Source organism: Glandiceps talaboti, chromosome 2 (assembly GCF_964340395.1).
Source record: "Glandiceps talaboti chromosome 2, keGlaTala1.1, whole genome shotgun sequence".
NCBI classification, from domain to species: Eukaryota; Metazoa; Hemichordata; class Enteropneusta; family Spengelidae; genus Glandiceps; species Glandiceps talaboti.
The window spans coordinates 25,378,612-25,405,089 of NC_135550.1; the positions used below are offsets into that span (position 1 = coordinate 25,378,612).

Here is a 26,478-nt window from a genome sequence, read left to right on the forward strand (position 1 = left end):
TGAATGTTTTGGCCGCCAAAGGTACAAGGGCACAAATGTAAAAGACAATGATTGTGATTGGTCCATTTATGGCGCGCGCATCTTTTCATTATCATTACTATTTTGCACGATTATTCCTTCAAAAATTCTGATACCATTCAAAAAATAAGGTCATATGTCACAAAAGTAAAAATATGTATTTTTGAAATGAATGCTTACAATTTCATTATTGTCAAGGATATGTACATATGTCGTACACGTTTCACATGTTTCACAATAGAAATCCAGTAACCAATGACGAACCGCGTAAGGCACGCTAGATCAGCTTTGCTGGGGGTATATTGACAAGCGACCTTTTCCACGCAGCAGCCATATTTGATAAGGAGGGTACAACAGCGACAGAGGATTTGGAGCGAAATACCCCGGGATATTCAACGACACGGGGATACACTGCAGAGACTTTTGAAATAACAAATTATATGGGACAATTTTGGTTACGCACAGTGGTTTAAAATGAGTGATATAGACCCAAAAAAGTTGAAAGTGGTCGAGCTCCGTGCCGAGCTTCAAAAACGTGGTTTGGACTCAAAGGGTGTCAAGGCAGTTTTGGTCGAGCGACTAATAGATGCCCTAAATGAAGAAGCTGGAGATGAAGAGGAAACAGAACAAATTGTTGGGGACGAGTCCTTTTTGGATACGTCGCAAGAAGATGAAGGTTCAAGTCAGGACGGGGAAGAAACCCCTGTACCTGTCCCTGCCAGTGTCCCGGATGTTGATGTGCCGGTCGAGCCCGAAACCGAGGCTGTTGAGCTTGAAAAGCACGATCCATGTGAGCCTGAGCTTACTGAACCAACGCCGGCGATGGAACCTACGCATCAGGTAGAAGAAGTTACCGAACCCGAACCGGAACCAGAGGTACAGGTGCCAGAACTTCAGGCAGAATTGCCTATTGCAGAACCCATCACTGAAGTTATGCCAGAGATGGAAGCTGAGCAACAGGCGCCATCAGCAGATGCAGATGTAGCAGCTGTTATAGATGAACCAGTAGAAACCAAAGAGACTGTAAACGATGAACAACCAGAACAGATGGAACAAGAGACAGTAAAGCCAGAGGAATCTTCAGAACCAACAGAAACAAAAGAGGAACCAATGGAGACAAAAGAAGATGAGCCAGAAAAGACAGAGCACAAGGAGGAAGATCATTCTGGTGACCTTGATCGAGAACAGAGAGATGTGAGAGAGGACAGAAAAGATGGTAAGTATAATGACTTCAATAGAATTGTGAAATGTATGATTTGTAAGCTATATTGGGGTTCTTTGGTTTTTAATATCCATTCCTGTCACATACCCAGAGCCTTGCATAAGGGTTTTGGGAAATATTAAAGCAAAAAGAATTGCCAAAATAGTTCGAAGGAGAATTGAATGAGATTGCCAAAAAAAAACCAGAACATTGTTTTGTTCAAGATGTTAGTGAAAGGAAAAACAAAAACATTATATGAAACAACAGCATGGTATCCCATGTCATGGCATCTACCACAATGAATTTTGCCATATGGTTTACAATTGCAACATGGTGCTGTTCTTATGCAAATTAACATATTGATCAGCTTGTCATGGTGTGAAGGTGGTGATTTGACTTTGTAAAGAGTTGATAATTTTGATGAAGTAACTGACCATCAGATCTGCATTCTTATTCTTAAGTCGTCCTAGCCTTGTAAAAGTTATGATTTTTGTAGATTTAAGAAATATTGGACAGATTGTTATGCAAATATCAGTGATTTTAATCTTAAAATTTAGAAATCCTTGTACTGAAAGGTCAAATGTATAGTAATCTTGTTCTTCTAATTACAGACAGAAGGGAGAGACATGATAGAGATAGCTACAGAGATTACAGAGACAATAGAGATAGAGGTCACTATCACAGAGACTATGACAGGGACTATGGAAGAGAGGACTACAGAGGAAGAGACAGATATGACCATGATAGATCATATTATGAGAGAGACCACAGAGACAGATCACCCAGATACAGGCAAGTAATGCTTTCCACATGCAATTTCTCATAAGATATTTATTCCACATGTTTTTTTTTTAAAGTCTTTGGTAGTTTTTGAAAAAAAAATTGTATGCATGGGCTTTGTTCTAGTCCTGTATCCAGAATAACCTCAATACTTTGACTTGCAATGTTTTTTGTTTTGTTTATAGATCACGGTCACGATCACCTCCACCTGAAGAAGAAGATGAAACTGATGTCAATGCTGTTGTTCTTGATAAATGTAAGTTTCTGCCTTGTAATGTTGTCTACATTGCAATACTTAGGGATTCTGCAGTGTGTGAAATAATGAGATACATAACATGTTGGTATATTTTGTAGCTTCCTCGGTGAAAGGAACATTCAATGCTGAATGCAAACAACAGAGAAATATTGTATCCAACATGTCATCAACCATTCATATTTTGGTGTTCTCTTTGTAGATAATTCTGACCTTCACTTGAGGATAAGCAAAGATGGTAATACAGCTAGTCCACTCAGTATTGAAGGATTTGCTTATCTTTGGGCTGGAGCCAGAGCAACATATGGGGTAAATAAAGGAAAAGTCTGCTTTGAAGTAAAAGTGAGTACCATTAAACTGTCTCTGTACTTCCAAAATGCCATCATGATATGCAGTAGAAAATATTATTCTGTGAACACAAGTCAAAAAAATTTGGAGACCTGACCAGAATTATATATGAAAACATGCTATAATAATATTTCCAACAGGTTGCTTGTGACTTTGACTGATACAAAGAACCTTACCACGCTACAAGGATAATGCCAGGTCAACGTTTACTTACCTTCAGTCCCATTGATGAATATAAGTGGAAACTTTCAAGATCATTGCAATGAGAAGCATTGTTACTTGGGTCCCAAATACATAGAAAATACCAACTGTCCAGAGACAATTTCTAATGCCATGTGTTTGGAAAAATTCAGATGTTGTCAAATGATGATAATATCACTTGCCAGTTCTGCTTATGAATACAAGGATTACTGTGATATGTCTGACGATTTCTGTCTGACCTCTCTAAAAAATGTCACCTCGGGCATGGAATGTACAATTTAGAATGACCAGTGATAGTTCAAATATTATAGCCTGTTTGTAAATGATAGGTGATTGTCTTGTCTTTCAGCTCACAGAGAATATAAAGGTACATCACCTACCAGAAGATGAAACACATAGGCATGTTGTCAGAATAGGATATTCTGCAGATAGTTCATCATTCCAACTGGGTAAGACTTTGTTTCTAGACTAATGTCTACTTTGGTTCCAGATAGAAATTCAAAATGATGAGACTATCACTTGCCAGTTCTGCTTATGATCACCATGATTACTGTGATATATCTGACATTTCTGTTTTTCAATACTGAAGCTTTACAGTTAGTCTTGGAACTTTGTGGTAATGTATTGCTATTGTGTTTTTACAGGCGAAGACACACTTTCTTATGGGTATGGAAGTAATCAAAAGAAATGCACTAACAGCACTTTTGAAGATTTTGGTGAAGAATACACAGAAGGAGATGTTATAACTGCATATCTAGTAAGTTTTCCATTTCTAAAGCCAAGGACAATGAATGGAATGCATGCTATTTTACAGTGTTTTTGCTAAGGTTTGGGAACCCCGGTAACAGAAAGGGGGAAAGAGGTAAAACTGGTAGTGCTTCCCATGCAATGTATCATAGTTTAGGTGGGGAACCCCGGTAGATTTTACCTACTTACCGCCCTTAAATAAAACACTGTTATTTTAAATGCTTTGATAAAAAAGCCATTACAGGTGTCTGTACTCCGTTACTACAAACTGTAAGTTGAAACAGAATGTTAAATGATGATAATATCACTTGCCAGTTCTGCTTATGATTTATAAGGATTACTGTGATATATCTGACGATTTCTGTTCAGTTATAGAAAAGATACCACCACAAGTATTACACATACTGAAATCACCACCAAGAGAAGTTATGTGTTCTTAGTACGTAGTTGATTATTCCAGCTTTGTTAGAAAAAACTTTTTCAAAATGATACACACAGCTAGAAACTGCAACAGGTATTTATAATAAAAATATATGTAATACTACTTGCAATATCACTGTCACATATTTGGTATCTTTGGTATACAAATTTAGTGCTAAATGTACTGTATGTGTAGCTTTCATTCTGCACTAAATATAGTGTATTTTATCTGTAAATTCAGTGCTAGATGTACTTGTCTATCATTGTAGGTATGCTTTATCAAGTAAGTCATGACAATTATGCAATTGATACCTAATTTATGTTTACGTGTAGGATTTTGAAGAAGAGAAGCCTACAATTTCATTTGCTAAAAATGGTGAAGAGGCTGTTGAGGCATTTGTAATTGAGGATGACTTGGCAGAGCAGGCTTTATTTCCACATATACTTAGCAAGAATGTTGGTTTAGAAGTCAACTTTGGCCAAAAGGTAAGTTTTTTTCTGTTGAATTATGAAGCATTGTGGAAATTAGATAGATTTTAACCACAAACAATGCATCCTATGAATGCTATCTTAGTAAAATGTTCCTACCACAGAACTTTTCAAATGTAGCAATTTAGCTAATGTTTTGTAAATTCAGGTTCACTAGTATGTTTACTGCCACATGCTCGGTGAAGATGATGAGAATGTTGAGGACTTGCCTCTTGTTATTGCATTAATATTCTTTTACTCGAAACAGAATGTTCAAATGATGAGAATATCACTTGCCAGTTCTGCTTATGAATATAATGATTACGGTGATATATCTGACCCATTCTGTGTGTAAATTTTAAGTATAAACCCAAACCCATCAAATCAAACATTGTCCTTACTACATGCATGTCTGTCATACTTTGTAGGAGGAACCATTCCATGAAATTAAAGAAGGCTTCACCCTTATCGGTAAACTGCCAGAAGAAGATAGAGTACAGGGACAGCTGAAGCCTACCGCAAAGGGAGAAAGTGAAGTAAGAGCAAAAACTAACATGTTTGATTTTTCAGACAGTTGATGTATTAACAAATGGCTTTGTAGGTTTATTTCAGCTGGATTTCATGTTAAATAACGTGGGGATTATGGACAACAACTGGTTGCTGATAATAGATCAAAAAAGCAAAAAAATAAAACTGAGGATGAAGATCTGTCAAGGACCGGTAAGCTTGACAACCTTTTGGTGTGATTTTGATATTTGCATTATTGACAGTTGTTGAAAACACCATTTTTATTAGGTTCTGATGTTGATTGGTCTTCCTGGAAGTGGTAAAACAAGTTGGTGTGAGAAGAAAGTTAAAGAAAGTAGTGAGAAGAGATACAGTATCATAGGAATGAAATACCTCATAAACAAGATGAAGGTAAGGCATAGATCCTTGTCACAGTATTATGACAACTAGGTTTGCAAGATATATGAAATATTAGGAAATGCTGGTTATAAGTATTCCCATCAAACAATCTTCATATTGTGAATGCATGCTTAATAAATAATGGCACTGAGGAGGTCCTTGTTTGGATGGTGATGTGTAGGAGTTCTTTGTTTAGAATGGTGATGATGTGTGACCGTTGAAAAGTAGGGTCCAGTCATTTATGGAATAAGTGTGTGTCATACCAACAGTAGATATTGCCACTAAAGGCAGTTTAAAGGGGAATGTTCCAGTTTATACTTTAAGCAAAGTAAAATGGAAAATCGCGTGGTTGGACAAACCCACTAAGTGCACCCTTCAATAAATGACAAAGTTTTAATCTCATTGATAAAGCAAAACAGGATAGGTGTTCATTGGAACAGTATTTCTTGATAAGAGCATACGTTTATAACAAAGCCATTGTAGTGTGCCGGTATTCTGTTACTACAAACTAAGTAGAAACAGAATGTTAAATGATGATAATATCACTTGCCAGTTCTGCTTATGAATATAATGATTACGGTGATATATCTGATGATTTCTGTTCAGTTATAGAAAAGATACTGTAAGTACTGGACGGATTGAAAACATGTCCCCAACAAGAGCAGTTATGTGTTTTTAGGAGTTGACTATTGCAAAAAAAACTTTTACATTTACTGTAGTCTGTATTAAATGGCAAGTGTCATATTATAATTCTATAAAAATATTCAAGGGATAGGATACATCAAATTCCCATTGGGTCACTGTGTTGGCTTATAGGGCACTGAGATCACCTTGTTCTTTTACAAATTTTCTTTAGATACTTGGAGAAGATCGTAAGAAGAACTACTCTGGTCGTTGGGATATCTTGATGGACAAAATGAGCAAATGCCTGAACAGGTTGTATGACATTGCTGCCCGGAAGAGGCGCAACTACATTTTTGACCAGGTAAGGAGAAAACAACCAATATGGAACTTGTATTGTGGTTGATTAATACACTATTCTCTTTCAGGTTGTTAGTATTCTATAATTTTGTTTCGGCAAATCATTGAAATGGTAGCCATATTACAACATTGACAGTAGAGGGGAGCAGTAGTATGTCAGTTTAATATGCAGTAGTTAGGTAGCTTTCCTGATTTATAGGGAAAATGTATACTCTGAGATATATATACCCTGGATAATTGCTGAAATGTATCATTATTTTAACTCTTTAGAAGCTCTGATATGTAATTTTTTTTACCAGTTCACAGTATTCTCCCCAGGTCATTATAGAGTTGTGGGTTCCTCCTGTTGTTTCAGGGAAACAAAGTTGATTAACATAACACTTCTTCTATTGTGCTAATTTCCCACAATGCCTATCATTTTCTGGGGAGAACACTTTGTGGATAAAAACTAAAAAGACGAGACAGCATATGTGAAGACTGAAGAATATGGAGATTTTCAGTTCACATTCTTGTGTCTATGTTTGAAAAGCAACCAGTGTAAAAAAAGCTGTATTCTTATTTTTTTCTTCACCATTTGTCGATTACTAGTTCAGAACACAAGGTGCAATATGAATAAGATTACCATGAAACTACACAGTGAGCAAATGTTTTTGCTCATTGTTTCATGGTAATGTTATTCATATTGCTCCTTATTTGTCTAGGAGTTCCTTGTTTAGAATGGTGGTGATGTGTGACAGTTGAAAAGTAGGTTCCAGTCATTTACAGAGTATGTGTGTGTAGATATTGCCACTAAAGGCAGTTTAAAGGGGAATGTTCCTGTTTATTTTTAGGCAAAGTGAAAAGGGAAATCGCGTTGTTTGAAAAAACTACTAAGTGTGCCCTTGAATAGAATGTTTTAATGTCATTGATAAAAAAAAGGATAGGTGTTCATTGGAAGTGTGCCTGTACTCTGTTGCTCCAAACTGTAAGTTGAAACAGAACATTAAATGATGATAATATCACTTGCCAGTTCTGCTTATGAATATAAGGATTACTGTGATATATCTGACGATTTCTGTGCAGTTACAGAAAAATACCAGAAGTAGTGGACAGATTGAAATCATGTGTCCCCAAAAAGAGCAGTTGTGTGTTTTTAGGAGTTTAGTATTGCAAGAAAACTTATACATCTGCTGTGAAGATAAAGATGTAATTTTCTTTCAACGTATTTTCACTCTTAAGTTCAGTCATCCATTTAAAACTAGACTGCTAGTAATCTAGTATTAGAGGAATGTACTCCGTTTTGTAGTCGCCACAAATGATATGCGAACATCTTCCTCAATAAATGGACTCCGTAAAGTTAATATTTTTTTTATTGTCGGTGATACAGTGATATAATTGTTACATCAGTATTTAGTATAATAAATTCAGAGCTCTTTACAACTGTCTGGAAGTGACGTGGCCAAAATTTGTAGAAATAGAAGTGCTGTAATTTATCCTGAGTATGAACTGTAAATAATGTATTTTACTTCCTGTTTTGGTAATTTTGGTTATGTATCTGCTGCTCCTCTCCACTGTTTGGTGTGTCAATATGGGATAATTAATATCACAGTCTTAAGGTCATGTTACTTTCTTCACTTGACATTGTTTCATTCCTATCCAAGTAATTGGCCCAAATAAGGTAAGTTATTTAGGAGACATGGACGCTCACACAGGTAAGTCAGCAGGTAAGTCAGATTGTTGCTGGTCACAAGTTGTAAAAATATTTAAAATGTCCTCAGAGGTAAGTGGAATTTCATTGTTCTATGGTATCGGTTATTTTGAGTCATGGTGCCAGAAGACATCAACTACGTGCAGTGGACTTCAACTTTTACAGCATTTTTAACTTCAAGATAGGCAGTGATGTGTAGATGCAAACAATATCTGAATGAGACTAGTCAGGCAGGAACAGTGGATGCAGAACAAAGTGAACTGAGTGAAAGCAGATCAGAAGTTTCCGGGGGAAATTGAAACATTCATAAGAAGAAAAATAGATATGAACGTTGAGAAAAGAACGTCATTGTACATCAAATGCATGGAGATGAAATGCAATTGTCAGCTCAAAGGAACAATGTTTTTATCAAGAAACTACAACAAAATGAACAACTGGTATTGAAATGAAAGATCTTCTTAGGAAAAAAATGGGTAAGTATGCACTGGACAATCCCAAATCAGCTTTCAAGGTAGGTACGTCGGCAAGTAAAAACTGATGTAACACTTCGTCTAACAGGAAAAGTTCAACCCGATTCATTATGCTCAATAATTGATCCTCTTTTATCGTCACCATTAGACCAATGTGTATGCCTCAATCCAGAGACGAAAAATGCGCCCTTTTGAAGGGTTTCAGCGTAAAGCAATCGTTGTAGTTCCGTCAGATGAGGAATTCAAACGCAGATGCGATAAACAAAAAGAAGAAGATACCCAGGACGATGTCCCGCCAGAACATGCTGTAATGGATATGAAAGGTAGGAAGGAGATGAACATGTGTATTATATTAGGCATTGTAAAGTTGGGTGTTCCACTATCATGAATGTCCTCATTCTCCATGTTCCATGTGTGTTACTATCCAGTGCTGTTGTGGTCATGCTTAACACTTTCTTCTGTACATACATCTCTTCCTCTCACATTCACGTCACACTGCCTGCATGTATGACCACAACAGGTACTGGAAAAGCTGTGCAAGACCCACCTATTCTGGGTTCTGCACAGTGCCGTGGAAAGGCTCTAATTTCGTCTCTTTTTATCCATTTCAGCTAACTTTGCACTGCCTGCATCTGGCACTTACTTTGACTCAGTTGAGTATGCTGAACTAGAAGAGGAAGAAGCTGCCAAAGTAGTTGATGAATATCGCAAAGAAGGTAGAGCTGCTGGTCCACCACCCAAGAGGTTCAGAGATGACCGAAGCCCAGGTTCCTATCGACCATACTATGGCCGTGGAGGATACAACTATGGCGGCGGTGGTGGTGGTTATAATCGCTACGACAACCGCAGAGGAAGTGGATATGGTTATGGATATGGTGGTGGCGGCGGTGGTGGTTACAGAGGACGTGGTGGATATGGAGGAGGATACAACCGAGGATACGGAGGAGGAGGAGGAGGTGGTTACCGTGATAGAAATCAAGATTATAGAGGTGCTTATCACATTTTGTGGGGGCCTGTGATCTATAGAGATGGCACTGGATGGAATGCATGCTGTAAAGTATATACTCATAGGATGAAAGGAGAATAGTGCACTCTAAAGTAAAAAAAAAAAGTAATCCAAAATGAGATCACTACTGACACTTAAATTGCCCCTAATGTAGGTATACTAATAGTACTAGCAATAAAAACAACTTTCTTTTGAACTTCCAGTTTATTGTGGGTCAAAAACTAGCTGTGATCAGAACTTGCCTTTCTAACTCTTGTACTGCACCAAAACCCATGGAAACTGAAATGGTATGAAAGAAATGCATTCAGAGATGAGATATTTTGTTTGTGTTACACATGGCTCATTTCAGCATAAGGCTATTCTTCTGATCTAGTGCTTCTTACTGTTTTCAAATGTCTCCACCTAAGCAGCGTTTCCAGCAAGGTAACAGCTAACTTACCCCACTGTAAATAGTGAAGTAGACAGAAAGAAAGCTTGTTTTTATTGCAAGTGATTAACGCAGTGAATGTCTGCTAACATCTTGATTTCATTTCTTAGGAGGATATGGCCGTGGAGGTGGTGGCGGTGGATATGGAGGTGGAGGACGCGGTGGATGGCGTGGAGGCAATGATGGCGGTAGTAGTGGTGGCGGAGGAGGCGGATACATGGGCTATGGAAAGAGAGAACAGAACCAGTACCAACAGTACAAACAGAATCAAGTAAGTAACTGTACCAAATCCACAGCTTGGTGGGTTTTAACACGGATCTTTGCTATACTGTAGACTTCTCTTTCCTCTTTGTTTCCATTCTCTTGATTTGAAGTTAAGGTGCAGACTAAGCATTATTGTTTTTAACCCATATCTGAATTATTGTGAATCAATCAGTGATACTAAATAATGATTTGATAATGCATGGAAATGTGCAGTGCATCTGCAGTATAGCAAGGTACATTGAATGAATTGTTAAATCGCCAACTAAGCAGCAAAATACACCATGCTGCAGTATGGATCAATTGACCATGTGTACATATGTTCTCAGGATTCAAGTGTTCAGATACAAGCCAGACCATCAGCATAACAGTAAGAAATTCAGCTCTGATCAGTTCCTCATAGAATTATTTTATATAATTTCTCTCTCTCTCTCATTTGCCAGGGTTACGGTCACTATAGACAAGGTAAATTCTTATTCAGTGAAATAGATATGCAGATGCACAAGTCATTTTGAAGCATCATCAAATAGAGGAAACTCTGTTCCGACATTTTGACCAATGGTTGATTTATGAAAAAATGCAGCTATGTTCTGCTCTGTCCAAACAATGTGAAGAAACAAAACAGGCATTGCATTCATTTTGAAAAGAAAGAAGCTCGCAGGAATAACTTGCCCTTGAATATTGACACATTTGTACACACGTGTGCGGTAATTGAGAACTGCTGAGTGATGCAGGCAATGATGAGAATCCAGGGCAATCTGTGTATGTGTTTGTATTCTAGCTAAAAAAGTAACTGTTATTAACATTCAGAAATAATGAGGTATTCTTTTACATTTTTAGGGTTATGGTAACTATAACCAGGGAAATTACAATCAGAGCAGTGGTTACAACCAGCAGGGATACAATCAACAAGGGTATGGTAACCAAAGCTATGGTAACCAGCAAGGGTACAGCAACCAGAATTATAACTATGGCAACCAGCAACAACAACAACAGAATTATGCACAGCAGTATCAACAGTATGCACAGCAGTACCAACAGTATCAGCAATACTACCAACAGAATCCCCAGTATGCCCAACAATATGCTCAATATTACGGTAACTATGGGAATTACAACACAGGCCAGTATGGTCAACAAGGGCAGACTAGCACTGCAGGTACAGGTACTACAAGTTCCTACAGCCAAGGGTATGGTCAACAGGGACAACAAACCAGCCAGACTGGCACCACTGCTTCATCCGGAACCACTTCCACTTCATCCTAGACATTTATGAACTTATAACTTCAATAGATTCCAGAATTCCAATAATGTCTTGCTGGTCTTATCACTTGCTTTCAAGTCTGTACGGTTATGCTCAACTTAAATATAGCACACAAATATCAATCTAATACAATCAAAGAAACCCAGTACATTGTATATGTATGTTGAATGTTTATGTATGAGCAGTATTGACATACTTACTAGCCAATAATGTGTGTGACTTGCTTGTCAATGAGAAAAGTCCACACAAAGTTCCAAAGGCTGATACTTTGTATACCTTAAAACTAAAGACATGAATTGTTTGTCAGATATGTAATGATCAAATCGAAATATGTAAGTTTCAGCTGATTAAGTGGGAATTTTATGTCTTTTTGATATTTTTAGTGATTTTAATACTTGTAGACTTTAGATTATCCGAAAGAGTATAGTGTGTGTGTCTTGTCAGATACAAAGATTGAACTGAAGTTTTTTGTAAACATTGTGAAACTGGTGAGAGTATGATGATAGTTTGAATTATGTCCTGTTATGTTCTAATAAAATCCATTTAAATGTAGCATTGTTTGCTGGCATTCTTTGTTTAGTGTATGTGTATATATGTCATTATGTTTGTGATTCATTTGAAAACACTGAACTTCGTCTCTAAAAAATGTTGTTGATAACATAAATAATGCTTGGTTCTAACAACCCTCCCCTGAACTGCCATATCACACTATTAGGTTGGTCAGTGGCAAATTTTACCACCCCTAGCCCCTTTCAAGAAAAACGAAACCGTGGTATGTGTCAGTGTGTGAACTGTTGGAATGTTATGTTTATGTGTGCATGCAAGTCACTAATGTGGCTGATGTTAGTTACCCATGCCATAAATGCAATGAAAATAAAATTGTAGTGTAGGAAGGCTTGCTGTCCAGACATGTCCTCCACATGCCAGTACTGAGCTTTGTCTTGTCTTGACACTTTTCAAACCATGTCTCTTCGAGCCTTATTTTCATTATTAGAACACTTCTGAATTCCATTAACTGGACACTTTTAACACTATGTATATAACTTCACTAAAAGTGCAAATTTGTTGACATGACTTGGTTCCCACACTCATTCACCATCACAGTGACGTGTCCGCTTGTATGCCCAAGCCTTTGATGTTAATTGTTTATCTGATCTTTGATAAAGTGTGCATACAAACTTCTTGTATACCTTCACTGGGTCTCCAACACAGAAACTATCACTTGACCACTCTTAAACCACTATGCTATGGGAGAGTTTGTGAAAAACTTGGTACTTTGTACTGTGACACAAATGATTGCAGATATATTGAAGACAAAGTTGAGGTTATATTCTATGGTAGATAAATTTCTAAGCGATACACACCATGTTGCAGTGTCTTGCATTTGTGTAACAATTAAAACCATTGAAGGTAAATAGAAAGATGATGTGAACTGCTAGAAACAGAAAGCTACACACAGCTTCAAAGGCATGATGTACAAATCTTGGATTTGAGGTGATTAAATTATGTTAATTAAAATACATCAGAAATTCACAATGGTAGCCACTGTTCAGCATCCTGATGTTACAGGAGGAAACCTGCATTATTTGGTGCGGTCAAACTGATTAACATCCTTCTCGGAGAACAGAGTTGGTGTAATGAAACAGAAGTGATGCTGGATGGCATTGAACTCAGAGCAGACAGCAGTCACAGTGGTAACAAGCAGACAAGCTAACCACTTGGCCACTGACAACCCACTGTGGTAAGATTGAAGCATACAACCTAACCACTCGGCCACTGACAACCTAACCACTTGGCCACTGACAACCCTCTGTGGTAAGATGGAAGCATACAAGATAACCACTCAACCACCAACAACCCACTGTAGTAAGATTGAAGCATAGCTAACCATTCAGCCACTAACAACCCACTGTGGCTAAGATGGAAGCATACAAGATAACCACTTGGCCACCAACAACCCACTGTGGTAAGATTGAAGCATACAACCTAACCATTCAACCACCAACAAAACACTACATTAGTAAGTGACAAATGAGCTGACATCACTCCAACTACCTGACATCATACATTATACTCGTTTACTAGTATCTCATTAAATAATAAAATAACACAACATACACTATTTTTTACTCATTTATTTTGTAACAAAAAGGAAATACATTATTTTACTACACTGCTGATAGAAGGATTATTAAAATATGAACTGTACAGACAAAAACTAAAAGAGAATTTGTACATGTGTGCAATGGCAGAATAGTATCAACAGTTCAAAATTGTTCAACTATTGCATCAGAATATATTACAAATGAATTAACACCTCTGGTCAAATGTCATGCTATTTAAATTATCTTGAAATGAAGTTAGACAAAAGGGTGAGGTCAATTGACTAGACTTCACTCTGCAATGAAAAAGATTATTTTTGATAAATAAGTCTGGTTTTTACCCTATGTATGATGATCTTGCATTGCTACTTACTACGAGATTTACAAAACTTTGTAACCTCACGGTATCAAATAACTGTTCTCACATGACCATTGTGTTTGATGAAAAAAAGGAATTGGTCAAACATCAGTATTTGTTGCATGACTAGTTTAAGTCATTTTAACGTTATCAGTCCACAGAGAAGTCTGTGAAGCAAACTTGAAGATTTCATACTACAAAACTAAAGTTGTACCGGTAGCATTAAATACAAAGTTGATTGTTAAAATGTACTTATTGCAGACACATTGTCACAGTTATGTGAGAAGTTTCAATATTTGACCACTGCACTCGCTGAAAAAAATCATGTATCACATTGTGTAATGGCCATGAGAGAAAGGTTGTAATGCATTAATCACATAAAATATATGACACTGCTATTAGAGGTACAAAATTCTGTAACATCACTACATCTATATCATGTCTTTGATCGGAATGGGATGATCTTCAAATGAATACATTGTAATGTCACAGACTGCAGGGTTGGAACCAAGTCAAACAGATAAATCACTGCAAAGTCTTGTTACTGAGTTGTTTCTCTTAAAATGCTGGATTCCACAATTTCATTATTTCCATGGAAAAAGCACTTTGAGCACATGTTTAATGGACTTCACACCTCCACCCTTGGATCTGATGGCCGTCCTTTGGCTATCATGGCATCCTCTTCCTTCCACTTTGGCTTATCTGTCCTTGTGTGCCATACCAAGACCTAAAATAAACAGCCAATCATCACTTTCTATTTCAAATTATACACATTTCCACTTTTGTAATCTTGATGTACAAAGGTCAGTCATTGGTTGCACCTCAATACAAACCCACCCCAACCCCTATCACCACCTCCAACACACACAATAACCATACATGTTGTGGCCTACCTTGGTTCAAATAATAAAGGCCAATTTTTGGTTGCTCCTCCTCCATATCCCCCCACACACACACATACATATATCATCACCTCTATCCCACATCACAATCACCATCAATGTTTTACATACCTTGGTAAATCAAATTTTGGTTCCACAAATTCTCAATACAGACCCCACCTCCAACCTCGACAATCACTCTATATACATGTACGTTTTGACCTACCTTGGTGCAAAGGTCAGCCTTGGAGTAATCAATACAGGCATGCCGACCGGGACCCCCATCTATCATCATCCCCAACCCACACAATCATTTTACATATGTTTTGACCTACCTTGGTGCAAAGGTCAGCCTTGGGTTCTAACTGTTCCATAGTTACTATTTTTGTTAAGAAAGAAGACTCTAAGTATCCTCTCCTGGCAGTGATGTCAAATTTGGCATCTGGATGTGCCATCACTAATCTTAGATTAACAGAAAAACCAGCCATGTCCATCGCAAATGGTCGTTGTGGTCTCCATGCTGCATACCATGCTTTGACCTTACCATCCTCCCCAACAATTGGCCTTTCAAATTTCAGCCCACCAGTTATACCAACTGGCCAAACAGACACAGTTTGAGTGTGCCTCATCTGCAAGAAAAAAATTGTGAAATTTTTAATTTCTACAAAGTTGATACTTGTACAGACCATGGATTGTATCCTTACATTCTTACAACATAATTTTACATAATTATATCAAAATAGTAACTAAGGAAATTGATAAGCTCTGATATGAACCACATGTACACATACTACAGAGGAAATGGAGGTTTCAGCTTTCAAAGACACATACCGGTACTAAAAATACTGTTTTATGTAGTTGGTTACACAAGTTGGTGATAGTGGTGCCTTTGCTGTGTGGATATAATCACCTTGTAATCAAGATAGTGTAAATATTGGGAGACTCCAAAAATGTACATTACAGGATCACGGAAGTCAGCAGAAATGCCACCCTTTTGAGGTTAAAATTAAACCAATGTCCATTCAATAGCTAATACTAGTATATCAAAATTGTCGTCACAATAGTTTGTGTGTGTGTTTATCCTAGTAGACCGAAACCTCAATTGCCACTGTTGTATTTCCATTTTGTAGCAGATAATCAACAACATATAAATTGTGTGACTATAATCATCACCTAACAGACATGACAAATCTTATCAACACTAGGGTGCTGCTCTTGTGGCGACCATTCAACAAATTTCTGAATTTATTTGGACGAATAAAGCTTATTATTATTATTATCAAAAGTCAAATCTTGACAACCTTACCGCTTCAAAAGTCAAATCTTGACAACCTTACCGCTTCAAAGGTCAAACCTCGACAACCTTACCGCTTCAAAGGTCAAACCTCGACAACCTTACCGCTTCAAAGGTCAAATCTCGACAACCTTACTGCTTCAAAAGTAAAACCTCGACAACCTTACTGCTTCAAAGGTCAAACCTCGACAACCTTACTGCTTCAAAGGTCAAATCTCGACAACCTTACCGCTTCAAAAGTAAAATCTCGACAACCTTACTGCTTCAAAAGTAAAATCTCGACAACCTTACTGCTTCAAAAGTCAAATCACGACAACCTTACTGCTTCAAAGGTCAAATCTTGACAACCTTACTGCTTCAAAAGTCAAATCTCGACAACCTTACTGCTTCAAAAGTCAAACCTTGACAACCTTACCTCTTCAAAAAGCTGCAAACTATATGTATTATCATCATCAGCAAAATAAATAACACCTTTGTTTGTAGTCGCATCTAAGTTTTCTCTCAACCAATCCATGGCTAAATTCCTCTGTTCTACTCCCCGTGGTTTCAACCAATGGGGATCATTTTCTCCCATTTTATATCCTTTTGGTGTAGCAATATTTAAATGAGTATATCTGAGTCCAGTCTGAGCTAAAAAATTTGTTACTAGTGGAGTCTTAGTTTCTGAGTCTTCTACTAAAATCCAATGAAAATTCTTGATATGTAAGAAGGTATTTGAGAGTCTGGTAAGTTCTGCTTTCTGTACATGTCTGGTGTGTGTAGGTGTAATAGCATATATCGTTGGAATGTCATCATCCATCACTTGTGATATGTATTCTACAGCATTGGGGTACTGTCTCCTTAAAGAGATTTGCAGCATGTAAAGCTTCTTTTCCAACGCTTTCACATCTTCTTCTCTCTGTTTAAGGGGTAGCTCTTGTTTAGCAAGCATTTCTCTGTAGTCTGCTGCCTGTTCTTCAGGAGACTTGGCTTCAGGACAGTTTATACCTGTAAATAAATAAATAAATAAATAAATAAATAAATAAATAAATAAATAACTGAATACATTAAGTATCTTAACTTACTTCGAGGCTATCTGTGCAAGGGAGTCTAAGTGTATTCTTTCCCTTGGTTAACCCTAACCTCAGGTCCCTAACTTGTATTTTTCATACAGTACATTGTTCTGCACATCTGCCTTGCAATTTGTGTACGTCATTCTGCTTACTTCATCACACACTCGTACTAGAATTCTACAATTTAGTATGCACAGGAGATTAATATTTTTCTCTGTTCTGTTCTATTAATCCTGTCATCATCTGATTTGATAAATTTGCTGTGGAAAGATCAGTTTACATAAGTCATCATTAACCTGACATTGATAAATAATATAATTGTAATTCCTATAATTAAAACTGTCCCATATGCACTGTCAGTCTTGTACATTGAAAATACCATTCTTCATTACTTTTACATCAAACAATTAAAATGTTGGTGATTTTGTGCACCCATTAATTTGGCTAATATTGTGTCAAGCTGTCAGTGCTTTTTTTTATAACAGGAATATATGTTTTCAAAAATTTGTAACATATAATGATTTATGTTGGTGTTGTGGGACCGTTTTGTATGTTCACATTATTCATATGTATTATTCCTATAGATACCTACCTACAACATTGCTGCCCAATAATTATTTTTGCATAAATCATGAGAAATAGCACATCATTGCTAAGTCTTATGTCACAAAATTACAAAGTCAAATGTATATGAAAGAACAGTTACAGTTTTAAGTATATAGAGACCATGGAATTTAACTGACAAAAAACCAACACTTATGACTCCTAGTTCTCTTTAGTATACTAGGATATGTCTCTTCTTCTCCAGTAGTAGTGTTATAAGGTTTGCAAAATTGGTACAGATGACAATTGATAGAAATAATTATCAACCAGAAATTGGTAATTTTTTTATTAGGCCTAAACCTGATTGACAATAAATTTTAAATTTAGGCAACATGTCTTTTTACGTCTCATACAAGGTTTTTTGTTACCAATTATACAAGACAAAATACAGACAGATTGTGAAACAGATGAATAGATGAAACTGGGAAGACAAAACTGTATTATTTGTGATCACAGTGAGCTAAATTGTAACATTTCGTGTGTGTGTGTGTGTGTGTGTGTGTGTGTGTGTGTGTGTGTGTGTGTGTGTGCGTGCGTGCGTGTGTGTTTTGCTTGTGTAATTCAAAACAAAAAAACATGTGAGATGTAAAACATCATGTCGCCTAATTGAAAGTCTATAGTCACTCTGGTTTGGTAGTAACATGTCGCCTAATTGAAACTCTATAGTCTCCCTAGTTTGGTAGTAACATGCCACCTAATTGAAACTCTATAGTCACTCTGGTTCAGTAGTAACATCATGCCACCTAATTGAAACTCCATAGTCACTCTGGTTTGGTAGTAACTTTACACCATTCACTTGTAAAGTAATTAACCACATTTTGTAGTAGCACAGAAACATATTGTTTGCTAAATCAACATCTCTTTTCATTACTATTTACATATTAGGTGTAAAGAAAACACTACTTTTACATATGGCAAATTCTAGGTAGCTTTGTGCTGGTAGAAAGGAAGGTCAAATGTCAGAGACAAGAATGAGTTTTTAAAAGTATGAAAAGCTATGTCTTACACTTTCCCGTGAAGAGAATATTAAAATCTTACAATTAATAATGATATTAATATATATACATATGTTCAACATCCCTGGCTAACAACTTATTTATTTATTTATTTATTTTATTTATTCATCTAGCCACTGATATACTATTTAAGTACAAATGAAGACTGTATTGGGTCCCCATCCCACCTAAAGTATGATATGCAAGTGTTATTTCTCAAATACACCCATTATTTTCTACAACTAATTTTCATTTCAGAATTATAAATGGTGCATGACCTGGAAATTTGAAATAAATACAAAACAAAATTTGTTGTCTGCTTTGAACCGTGAATTATAGTAACTGTGGTATTTATTTGTTAAAACATTGTAAAATAACACTACACAATATACCATGTAGGTAGGGTTTTGTCGTCTTGTTCGTTTTATTTCATGCTGTTACTTTGAAGTCAACCTACTTCCAGGACAATAGGCTGTGCGTATAATATGGAAGCTGACCAGACTAATTGTAGTTTTAAAATCAACACTGGAACGCCCTAATTACATTATTGACAAAGACCCATAAATTACATTCGTTAGTAGCAGCTGGCGAAGACTAAATCGTCAGTATATGTATATTTGACAAAATATAGAACGAACATTTCACCTGATACACGTACATATGAAATACCGTCGAGAATGTAAGTGGATTCCACTCAAACTGAAAGGTGGGTAACTTTAGACTATAGGGCAAAGAATTACTATGACTTACCGTACTTTACGATCAGAAATATCAATGCCATGAAAGACACTAAAAAATACAAGGTTACAAGTTTCTTTGGATGGATCTTTGCCATTTTCAAAATTAAGAATCGGCTTGGAAACAGACAACTCAGATTGAAAGGCACATATCAGCTGCTACGACGGTGCCATGTTGGTAATGCCCTCTATGGTGTTAAAAATCTGCCGAGCACCCCTAGCTCATTGGTAAAAATGCTTGTTATCGCTTGTGAAGCATGAAGTAGTAGTGCACGTAGTGCATGCAGTGTACAGACCATGGTGATTTTCTTTTTTTCTGTCCATGTGTTGCATTTTCCGAATGTTCCAGACTATGTGTTTGTGACCTTAGCCAGTGTGCAGTGCACATTTCAGTGCTAATGGTATTTCATGGAAACAAAATACTTATTTTATGGATTTTAGTCTTTTTCTTCTTCTTTTAAGTTGTTCTCCGAGTTCAGACATACCTGTTGTCATCACTTTCATGATGGGTACATGCATTTACCTTGCTTGGTATTTACATGTTTTCCGTGTGTTTTATACATATTAGGGGTAAACCGTTTGATTTCGGGGGGGGGGGGGTTTGGAGGATTTCGACCAAGCAACCAACGTGACAGCAAATCTTTTTTTCCAAGAGCAACTAGACAAAGTTTTTTTTGCCAAGTAGGTACAACAAAATTAATTTTTTTTAAAAATTTATGGTTTAAATTCGACTTTCCGCCGCGCGTTGCGTTACGTCACGTCATGTAACTTTTTATTTGGAAATCGAATTACCCATAACAGGAGCCGATATACTGGTAAGCATTTTTCTTTGTGTTTTCTGAATTCAAATTTCAATTGTGGGGAGGGTATTTTTATCACCTTGACATGTTAAAATAACACCAGATAGCACTCTTTTGGTCCTTAAATTTCAAAACTTTCTAGGGGCGGAAGGGGTCCCCTCCCATACCCACCCCATTCAAAGTTTACCTAGTAGTGTTTCCACCTCCACATGTTAAATAGCATCAAAAAGCTTAAGCATTCTTTTAGTTCTTTCAAGGGGTACTCACCCCACACTGCTCCCTTGTATTTTGATTCAAATTTTACCTCGTATTATAACTACCTCGACATGTTAAATAGCACCAGAAAGCATTCTTTTACTCCTTGAAATTCACAAATCTCCAGAGAAACCCCCCTCTCCTCCCCTACTTGGTTCCCTCAAACTTCTATTCAAATTTTACTGCTCACTTTCCAATTTTACCAGCCACTTTGGGAATATTAAAGCTGCAGTCATTATTTCCTCTTACTTTTGAAATAAGCTACATTCATCATTTATGTTGCATGCCGTACCATTTACAATTATTTTATCATTTATGAAAAATTACAGGATTCATTCAAGGTATAACGTCAAGTCAGTCCTGGACCAGCATTCTTAGTAATTTGATTTGATGATAGTGTTTCGGTTTATTTTAGCAATTGCCAACAGTTACTATAAACCTTTGACAAGAAACTTTAAAGTTTATTAGGTGCCGCCACCGTATATCTTTCCTCCCTCCCATCGATCCTTTCTTATACGCGTTATGTAAGAGCGCCCACAACGACTGATCTTTCACAGTCTACAATGCGTGTCTCTTTCAAGAGAACATGTTTGCTCGCGCACATCATTTACTTGTGTATGCAACTTTAGCGGAAGAGTTACACTGGGTTTAGGCTGGCGTCAGAATTTACGGCGGGGGGGGGGGAGAAATCGTTTTGGTCAAAACAATTTTCGCAGGCCTCCTTCGCGCTCTCCAAAAATTCATGCCCCTACCGAAATGAACCCAAGAATTTTCGTAGCCCCCTCTCGGCTACACATATTTTAATGGGAAATTATACAGTACCCCCCTCCCCCGCTCCACCTCAGGGATGTACAGTGGAAATCAACTTCAGCATCCATACATAACAATGAGAGATTTCTTTACAAATATATGTGGGCTTTGTGAAAAAGGTCTCACATTGGGCTGAACTTCGAGATCCAGGTTCGAGATACTTAGTCAGCAGGGTTTTATCTTTCAATCTTGATTCTGGGCAAAAACAGCACCCCCCCCCCCATGATAGGTAATGGACAATAAGGACATGTAGGAGGCCATTTAATGGCATAAAAACTTCAAACCATACACATTATCGAAAGCTACTTGCAAATTGTCTTCAATACTCCAATTTTACTCGAGTCAATACAAGTGTATGGCTATATTACCTACACTTTAACTTACCTAATCAGAGATATTTTGGCAGACACGTGACACATTTGCTTGGCTATTATGGTAGGTAAATGAAGTGTATAATTTTATAAACTACAAAGCAAACAACTGCTCCTGAGGTTTGAATGTTTAAAAAGCCTCCACACAGAGAATGAGAGAGAGAGAGAGAGAGAGAGAGAGAGAGAGAGAGAGAGAGAGAGAGAGAGAGAGAGAGAGAGAGAGAGGGGGGGGGGGAAGGGGGAGTGAGTGAGAGGAGTCAGAGAGAGAGACAGACAGAGACTAGAGAGTTACAGACATACATACATACATACATACATACATACATACATACATACATACATACATACATACATACATACATACATACAGAGGAAGGAATACACAAATACATTCGCATGGCTATCACCCAACTCATCTTTGAACATGTTTTAGAAGGTATTGCGGTGAAGCTGCAAGAATTCTTTTTAATTTACTCGGTAAATGACCACTCCTGGGGTTTAATTTGGTTCAAATCATGAGCCAAATATTTCGGGGCCCCCCTTTCAGACCATCAGAATTTTCATGCCCCCCCCCTTTAAACACTGAATTTTGTTCATGCCCCCCCCCCCCGCTGTAAATTCTGACTCCAGCCTTATCATTACATTTTGGTATTGTAGCACAAATGTATAGATTTCAATTATAGTTTTACCCACATGTTGATCCATGCTAGGTATGTGTTCATTTGCCAAATGTTTATCTGTTGTCTACCTGCCCTGTTGTTACCCTTACCCTACACACACCATCATTTGTCTGCTAAAGGCATGGTCTTGTTGCTAGACATGTTTGCATACATTTTTTAAATGTATATTCACTTGCCTACCCATTCCTGTTATCTTTCCAATATATGCCATCATTTGGCTGTTGCTAAGGGTGGTCTTGTTGCTAGGCATATTAGCATACATTTTTGACTTCATATCATTTGTCTAGGAGTCCCTGCTGTTATCATTGCCATATACACCATCATTTGGCTGTTGCTATGGGTGTGGTCTTGTAGCTAGGCATATTTATATAGATTTTTTGAATGTGTATTCACTTGTCTATTAATTCCTGTTATCTTTGCAATAGACACCATAATTTGGCTGTTGCTATGTGCATGGTCTTGCTGCTAGGTATATTTGCATACATTTTTTGAATGTTTACTCGCTTCCCTACCAGATGTTATTGCAAAATATATAAGCAATTGGTTGTTGTTAAGGGCATGGTCATGGTTGCTAGGTCGAATTCTATCAAAATGTTGTGAACAACATCTGCAGAAAAATAGTTCTAGAAATATCCCACCAAATCTCAGCCCATCCATACTTTTTGGGATGCAGGTTTTTGACCATAATTCACATATTTACACCTAGTAATTTGCATATCAATCATGAGATTATCACAAGTTTAATGGTTCTTCATCAACACATGCCTAGAAATATCTCAACCCAATTTCAGCCCAATCAGCTTTGTGGTTTTCAATGAAAGATTTTTTACCCCCCCACCCCACCCCCCCACCCCCCCAAAAAAAGAAAGAAAGCATATTTGAAGACCAAATTTGCATGTCACAGATAGGATCAACAAGTCATGAACAATTCTTTATCTAAACATTCCTAAGGTCATCCCCACCAAATTTCTGGCTGGTCTGACCAGTACTTTTTGAGTTTAAGTTTTTCACCAAATCATATATTTTGACCCAAAACACACATATTTGATGCAATAATTTTCTTTTGAACAATCATTTTCCATCTACATGCATGCCCCAAGTAATCATTCTCACAATATACCAGGCCAATCGGTCTAGAGTTTTTTGACTTTACATACACACATACACACAGACACACAACCATGCCCACACAGACATTTCAACAGGGGCGACATGAAGCTATTACAAGGTTGCCACTGATTGGAAAACATACATTTTTTATCACTCATATGCCATTAACAATACAGCCAACAGATGTGTTAATTTTCTTTGTTTTCTAACCAATCAGCATCCTTATAAAGTGTTTCATGTTATCTGTCTTAACATCTCTGTATAGCACTACTGAACTTCAGTTTAGTTGTATTGAAAACATCACAAATAATCAACCAAAGTCAAAAGCTGTAGTAGAGAGATTAATTTATTTATTTGCATGTTGGCATCCATACAACATTTCCATGTAAGGGATAATTCAAATGAAGCATTACCATATTAGGAATTATTCAAATGAAGTATTACCATATTAGGTATTAGGAATGGTTCAAATGAATTGATGTCATATATGGAAATATGCATGGATTTCACACCAGCTAAAGAGTTCACGCTTCATCAATTAAAAATGGACAGTAACATTGCAAGTTATCACCTGTTTAAAATTGGTAACTACATAAAATGGAAATGATATCAGTGTATATGAACATGACGTGAAAATTGTTACAGTGCAAGGTGGCAAAGAACAGACATAATCAAAGTGATAATTTCTCAACGACCTCTCATATCATAAGTTCAAAGTTTAAAGTTCAAAGGTGAAACTTGCCTATGTACAGATTGCGCATTGTCTACTTCTAATAGCCATCTAGATAAGTACAGATATAACTTCTTTTAAAAATGAATTGGAAAGCATTTTCTTACACTTTGAAAAATCCTATGGAAGTTAAAACCAAGGGGTGGACAAAATGCAAAAAAACGTTACAGTACGTAAAAATCAAATTAGTGATTGGAAAAAATTTAACACTCAGTAGATTTTTTTAATTTGAACTTCAAAAGTTATTAATACTGGATATCGTGAAATGATTTATTGATTTAAATTAAAAACAGGAAGAACATAAAATTGAACTAAAATGTCATAAATAAAAATGATTCAAGAATGACTGTAGGTAAATCTAGCATGACAAAGTAAAGAATGATCTCATATACAAGGTAAAAATAGAACACAACCTACATATACAGTACCATAAAAGTAATGCTCAATATTCACATCTTGTTTTCTTTCTTGACACAAGAAAATCATAATACACATCTCTTTACATTATACATCATTGAATTAAATCCATACGCCATTTGGTTTTCTATTCTCAAAGTGCAATCATTTAATTCATTCATAATTATCATTTCAAGTACTCAAATCTTTTTGTTAAAAATATCTGTAGAGTTATTATTGATACTGAAGCGGTGTATGCTTACATATATATAACTTGCGAATACACTCGGCTAATCTGAAAAGGAAGGGGAAAGTTACACTATTTCTCTGTATATTCTTAAAAATCCACAATTGTATTTGTTCGATTGGATATGGATGACTGATCTAATTACATATTTGGACATTTCAGATGGCCGATTCTGATTGGTTGCAAGAGGTATACCTGCAAATACAGATGGCAGTCAACCAATCATAAGATGCCTTACAAAATATTGTATCTAGGATGGACCAATACAGAATCAGCTTCTAAAGGTTACAAGTCACATGATTGATAGATAAACTACACTGGGAACATTTATCAATTCTTTTTCTTGCATGAAGAGGTATGCCTAAAAAAAACATTGGTCTGATACTATACCAACTTAAAATTATTGTAAAACTCCATCAAACACATTTTTTTCCACATGGTTTCTTTTGAAAGACTGAAAATTCCTCACTGACGCAGCAACGAAGGAATGAAAGTAACCGATTCAAATAATTTCAAGGTTTGTCTAAATGACTATTTGGATTGTAGGTCATGATTTCATATTACCATAAAATAACTTAAAAGATACCTATCTACATTGCACACAAGATTCTACCAAGTACAACACTTAAACAAAATATAAAACCCACTCCTCTTTACCACATAAAGGAACCACTCAAAGTAAAATGTTATCTGTGTGTGTGTGTGTGTGTGTGTATGTGTGGCATTATACTGTTGTAAAAAAAAAACCCAACGGAAATGAAAAAAAAAAGCTGCTCTTGTGAAAAAGGGAAAACAAGAAGATCTGCATCTCAATATAATAATAATAACAACAACAACAACAATAACAACAACCACAACACCACCACAACAACAGTCACTTTTCTGATTCTAACAAACACACAGAGGAACTAGGTAACTGATTGAAAACGCTCTCCCAATAAATAATTCAAACTTAAAAGAAAGTGGAAAAAATGTACACTATTTACATTGGCTAAGAGAGAAAAATTTGGACAGTGATATAAACCTCTATACTTTTAAAAAATTCTTGGAAGGAAGGACTACCATAAAAGGAAAAAAAAAGGTGTAACTCACTGAAATCCAAACAAAATAATACAATCATTATTGCAAATTAAAATCTCCTGGTTGTGGCAAGACTAATTATCTAAAATACTAAAACTTGACTACCTTGTAAATTCCTAGGAAGAATCATGAAAAAAAACAAAAACAACAAAAAACCGAAGCCTGATCTCATGATTTGTCATGTTTCAAAACAGAATTATACATACATACCAGGCAACTAGTAGAGATTATATCAATTAACAACAGTCAATTTCCTTTGATGTAACAATCTTTTTTTTTTAAAGTTTAATATTTGTGGGGATTTTTGTTTGTTGATTGGTAATTTTCTAGCAGTACTATTCTTAGTTTATGTGAAGAATCTTGAGGAACCTTTGCGCCATTGGAGTGGTTTTTCTTTTGTTTTCTTCTTTAGACTCAACTTTCTACACCACAGCTTCAGGTTTGATTGCCAGCTTGGCCTCTTGTGCATCTTGTCTCTGTTGTTCGATAACCTGAAAAGTGTGAGAAAAGTACGTCAATATGTCAGAATAAGGGTTCTA

General features: G+C 36.5%; 3 protein-coding genes across 10 annotated transcripts in view; 1 reads left to right on the forward strand and 2 right to left on the reverse strand.

Annotated features, from left to right (window-relative positions):
* Positions 1–346: 346 nt before the first annotated feature.
* On the forward strand, positions 347–11,974 carry LOC144447377 (uncharacterized). Of its 3 annotated transcripts, XM_078137386.1 has the most exons (15): positions 347–1,234; positions 1,831–2,011; positions 2,185–2,255; positions 2,455–2,594; positions 3,151–3,250; positions 3,446–3,558; positions 4,302–4,454; positions 4,865–4,972; positions 5,232–5,354; positions 6,199–6,327; positions 8,629–8,803; positions 9,092–9,469; positions 10,024–10,184; positions 10,618–10,639; positions 11,015–11,154. In XM_078137386.1, the coding sequence occupies exons 1-15, from the start codon at positions 493–495 to the stop codon at positions 11,023–11,025; spliced, it is 2,607 nt and encodes an 868-aa protein (XP_077993512.1). In that variant the 5' UTR covers positions 347–492; the 3' UTR covers positions 11,026–11,154. The 3 variants fall into 3 exon arrangements, with proteins under 3 accessions (XP_077993512.1, XP_077993494.1, XP_077993503.1); XM_078137368.1 differs by lacking the exon at positions 10,618–10,639 and having other exon boundaries at positions 11,015–11,974; XM_078137377.1 differs by lacking the exon at positions 10,618–10,639 and having other exon boundaries at positions 9,092–9,436; positions 11,015–11,974.
* Positions 11,975–13,777: 1,803 nt separating this feature from the next.
* On the reverse strand, positions 13,778–19,627 carry LOC144452646 (galactosylgalactosylxylosylprotein 3-beta-glucuronosyltransferase 3-like). The gene is made up of 4 exons (XM_078143787.1): positions 19,474–19,627; positions 16,489–17,060; positions 15,115–15,408; positions 13,778–14,625 (listed from the first exon to the last, which is right to left on the reverse strand). Exons 1-4 carry the CDS (start codon positions 19,556–19,558, stop codon positions 14,527–14,529), a joined length of 1,050 nt encoding a protein of 349 aa, XP_077999913.1. The 5' UTR covers positions 19,559–19,627; the 3' UTR covers positions 13,778–14,526.
* A 4,193-nt stretch (positions 19,628–23,820) lies between these two features.
* Positions 23,821–26,478, reverse strand: part of LOC144443488 (1-phosphatidylinositol 4,5-bisphosphate phosphodiesterase beta-4-like) — a 104,042-nt gene continuing 101,384 nt past the window's right edge. For all 6 annotated transcript variants that reach the window (XM_078132981.1, XM_078133024.1, XM_078132998.1 and 3 more), the window contains one exon: positions 23,821–26,430. In XM_078132981.1, coding sequence (XP_077989107.1) covers positions 26,362–26,430 — 69 coding nt within the window. In that variant the 3' untranslated portion in view covers positions 23,821–26,361. The remainder of the gene's footprint in view (positions 26,431–26,478) is intronic.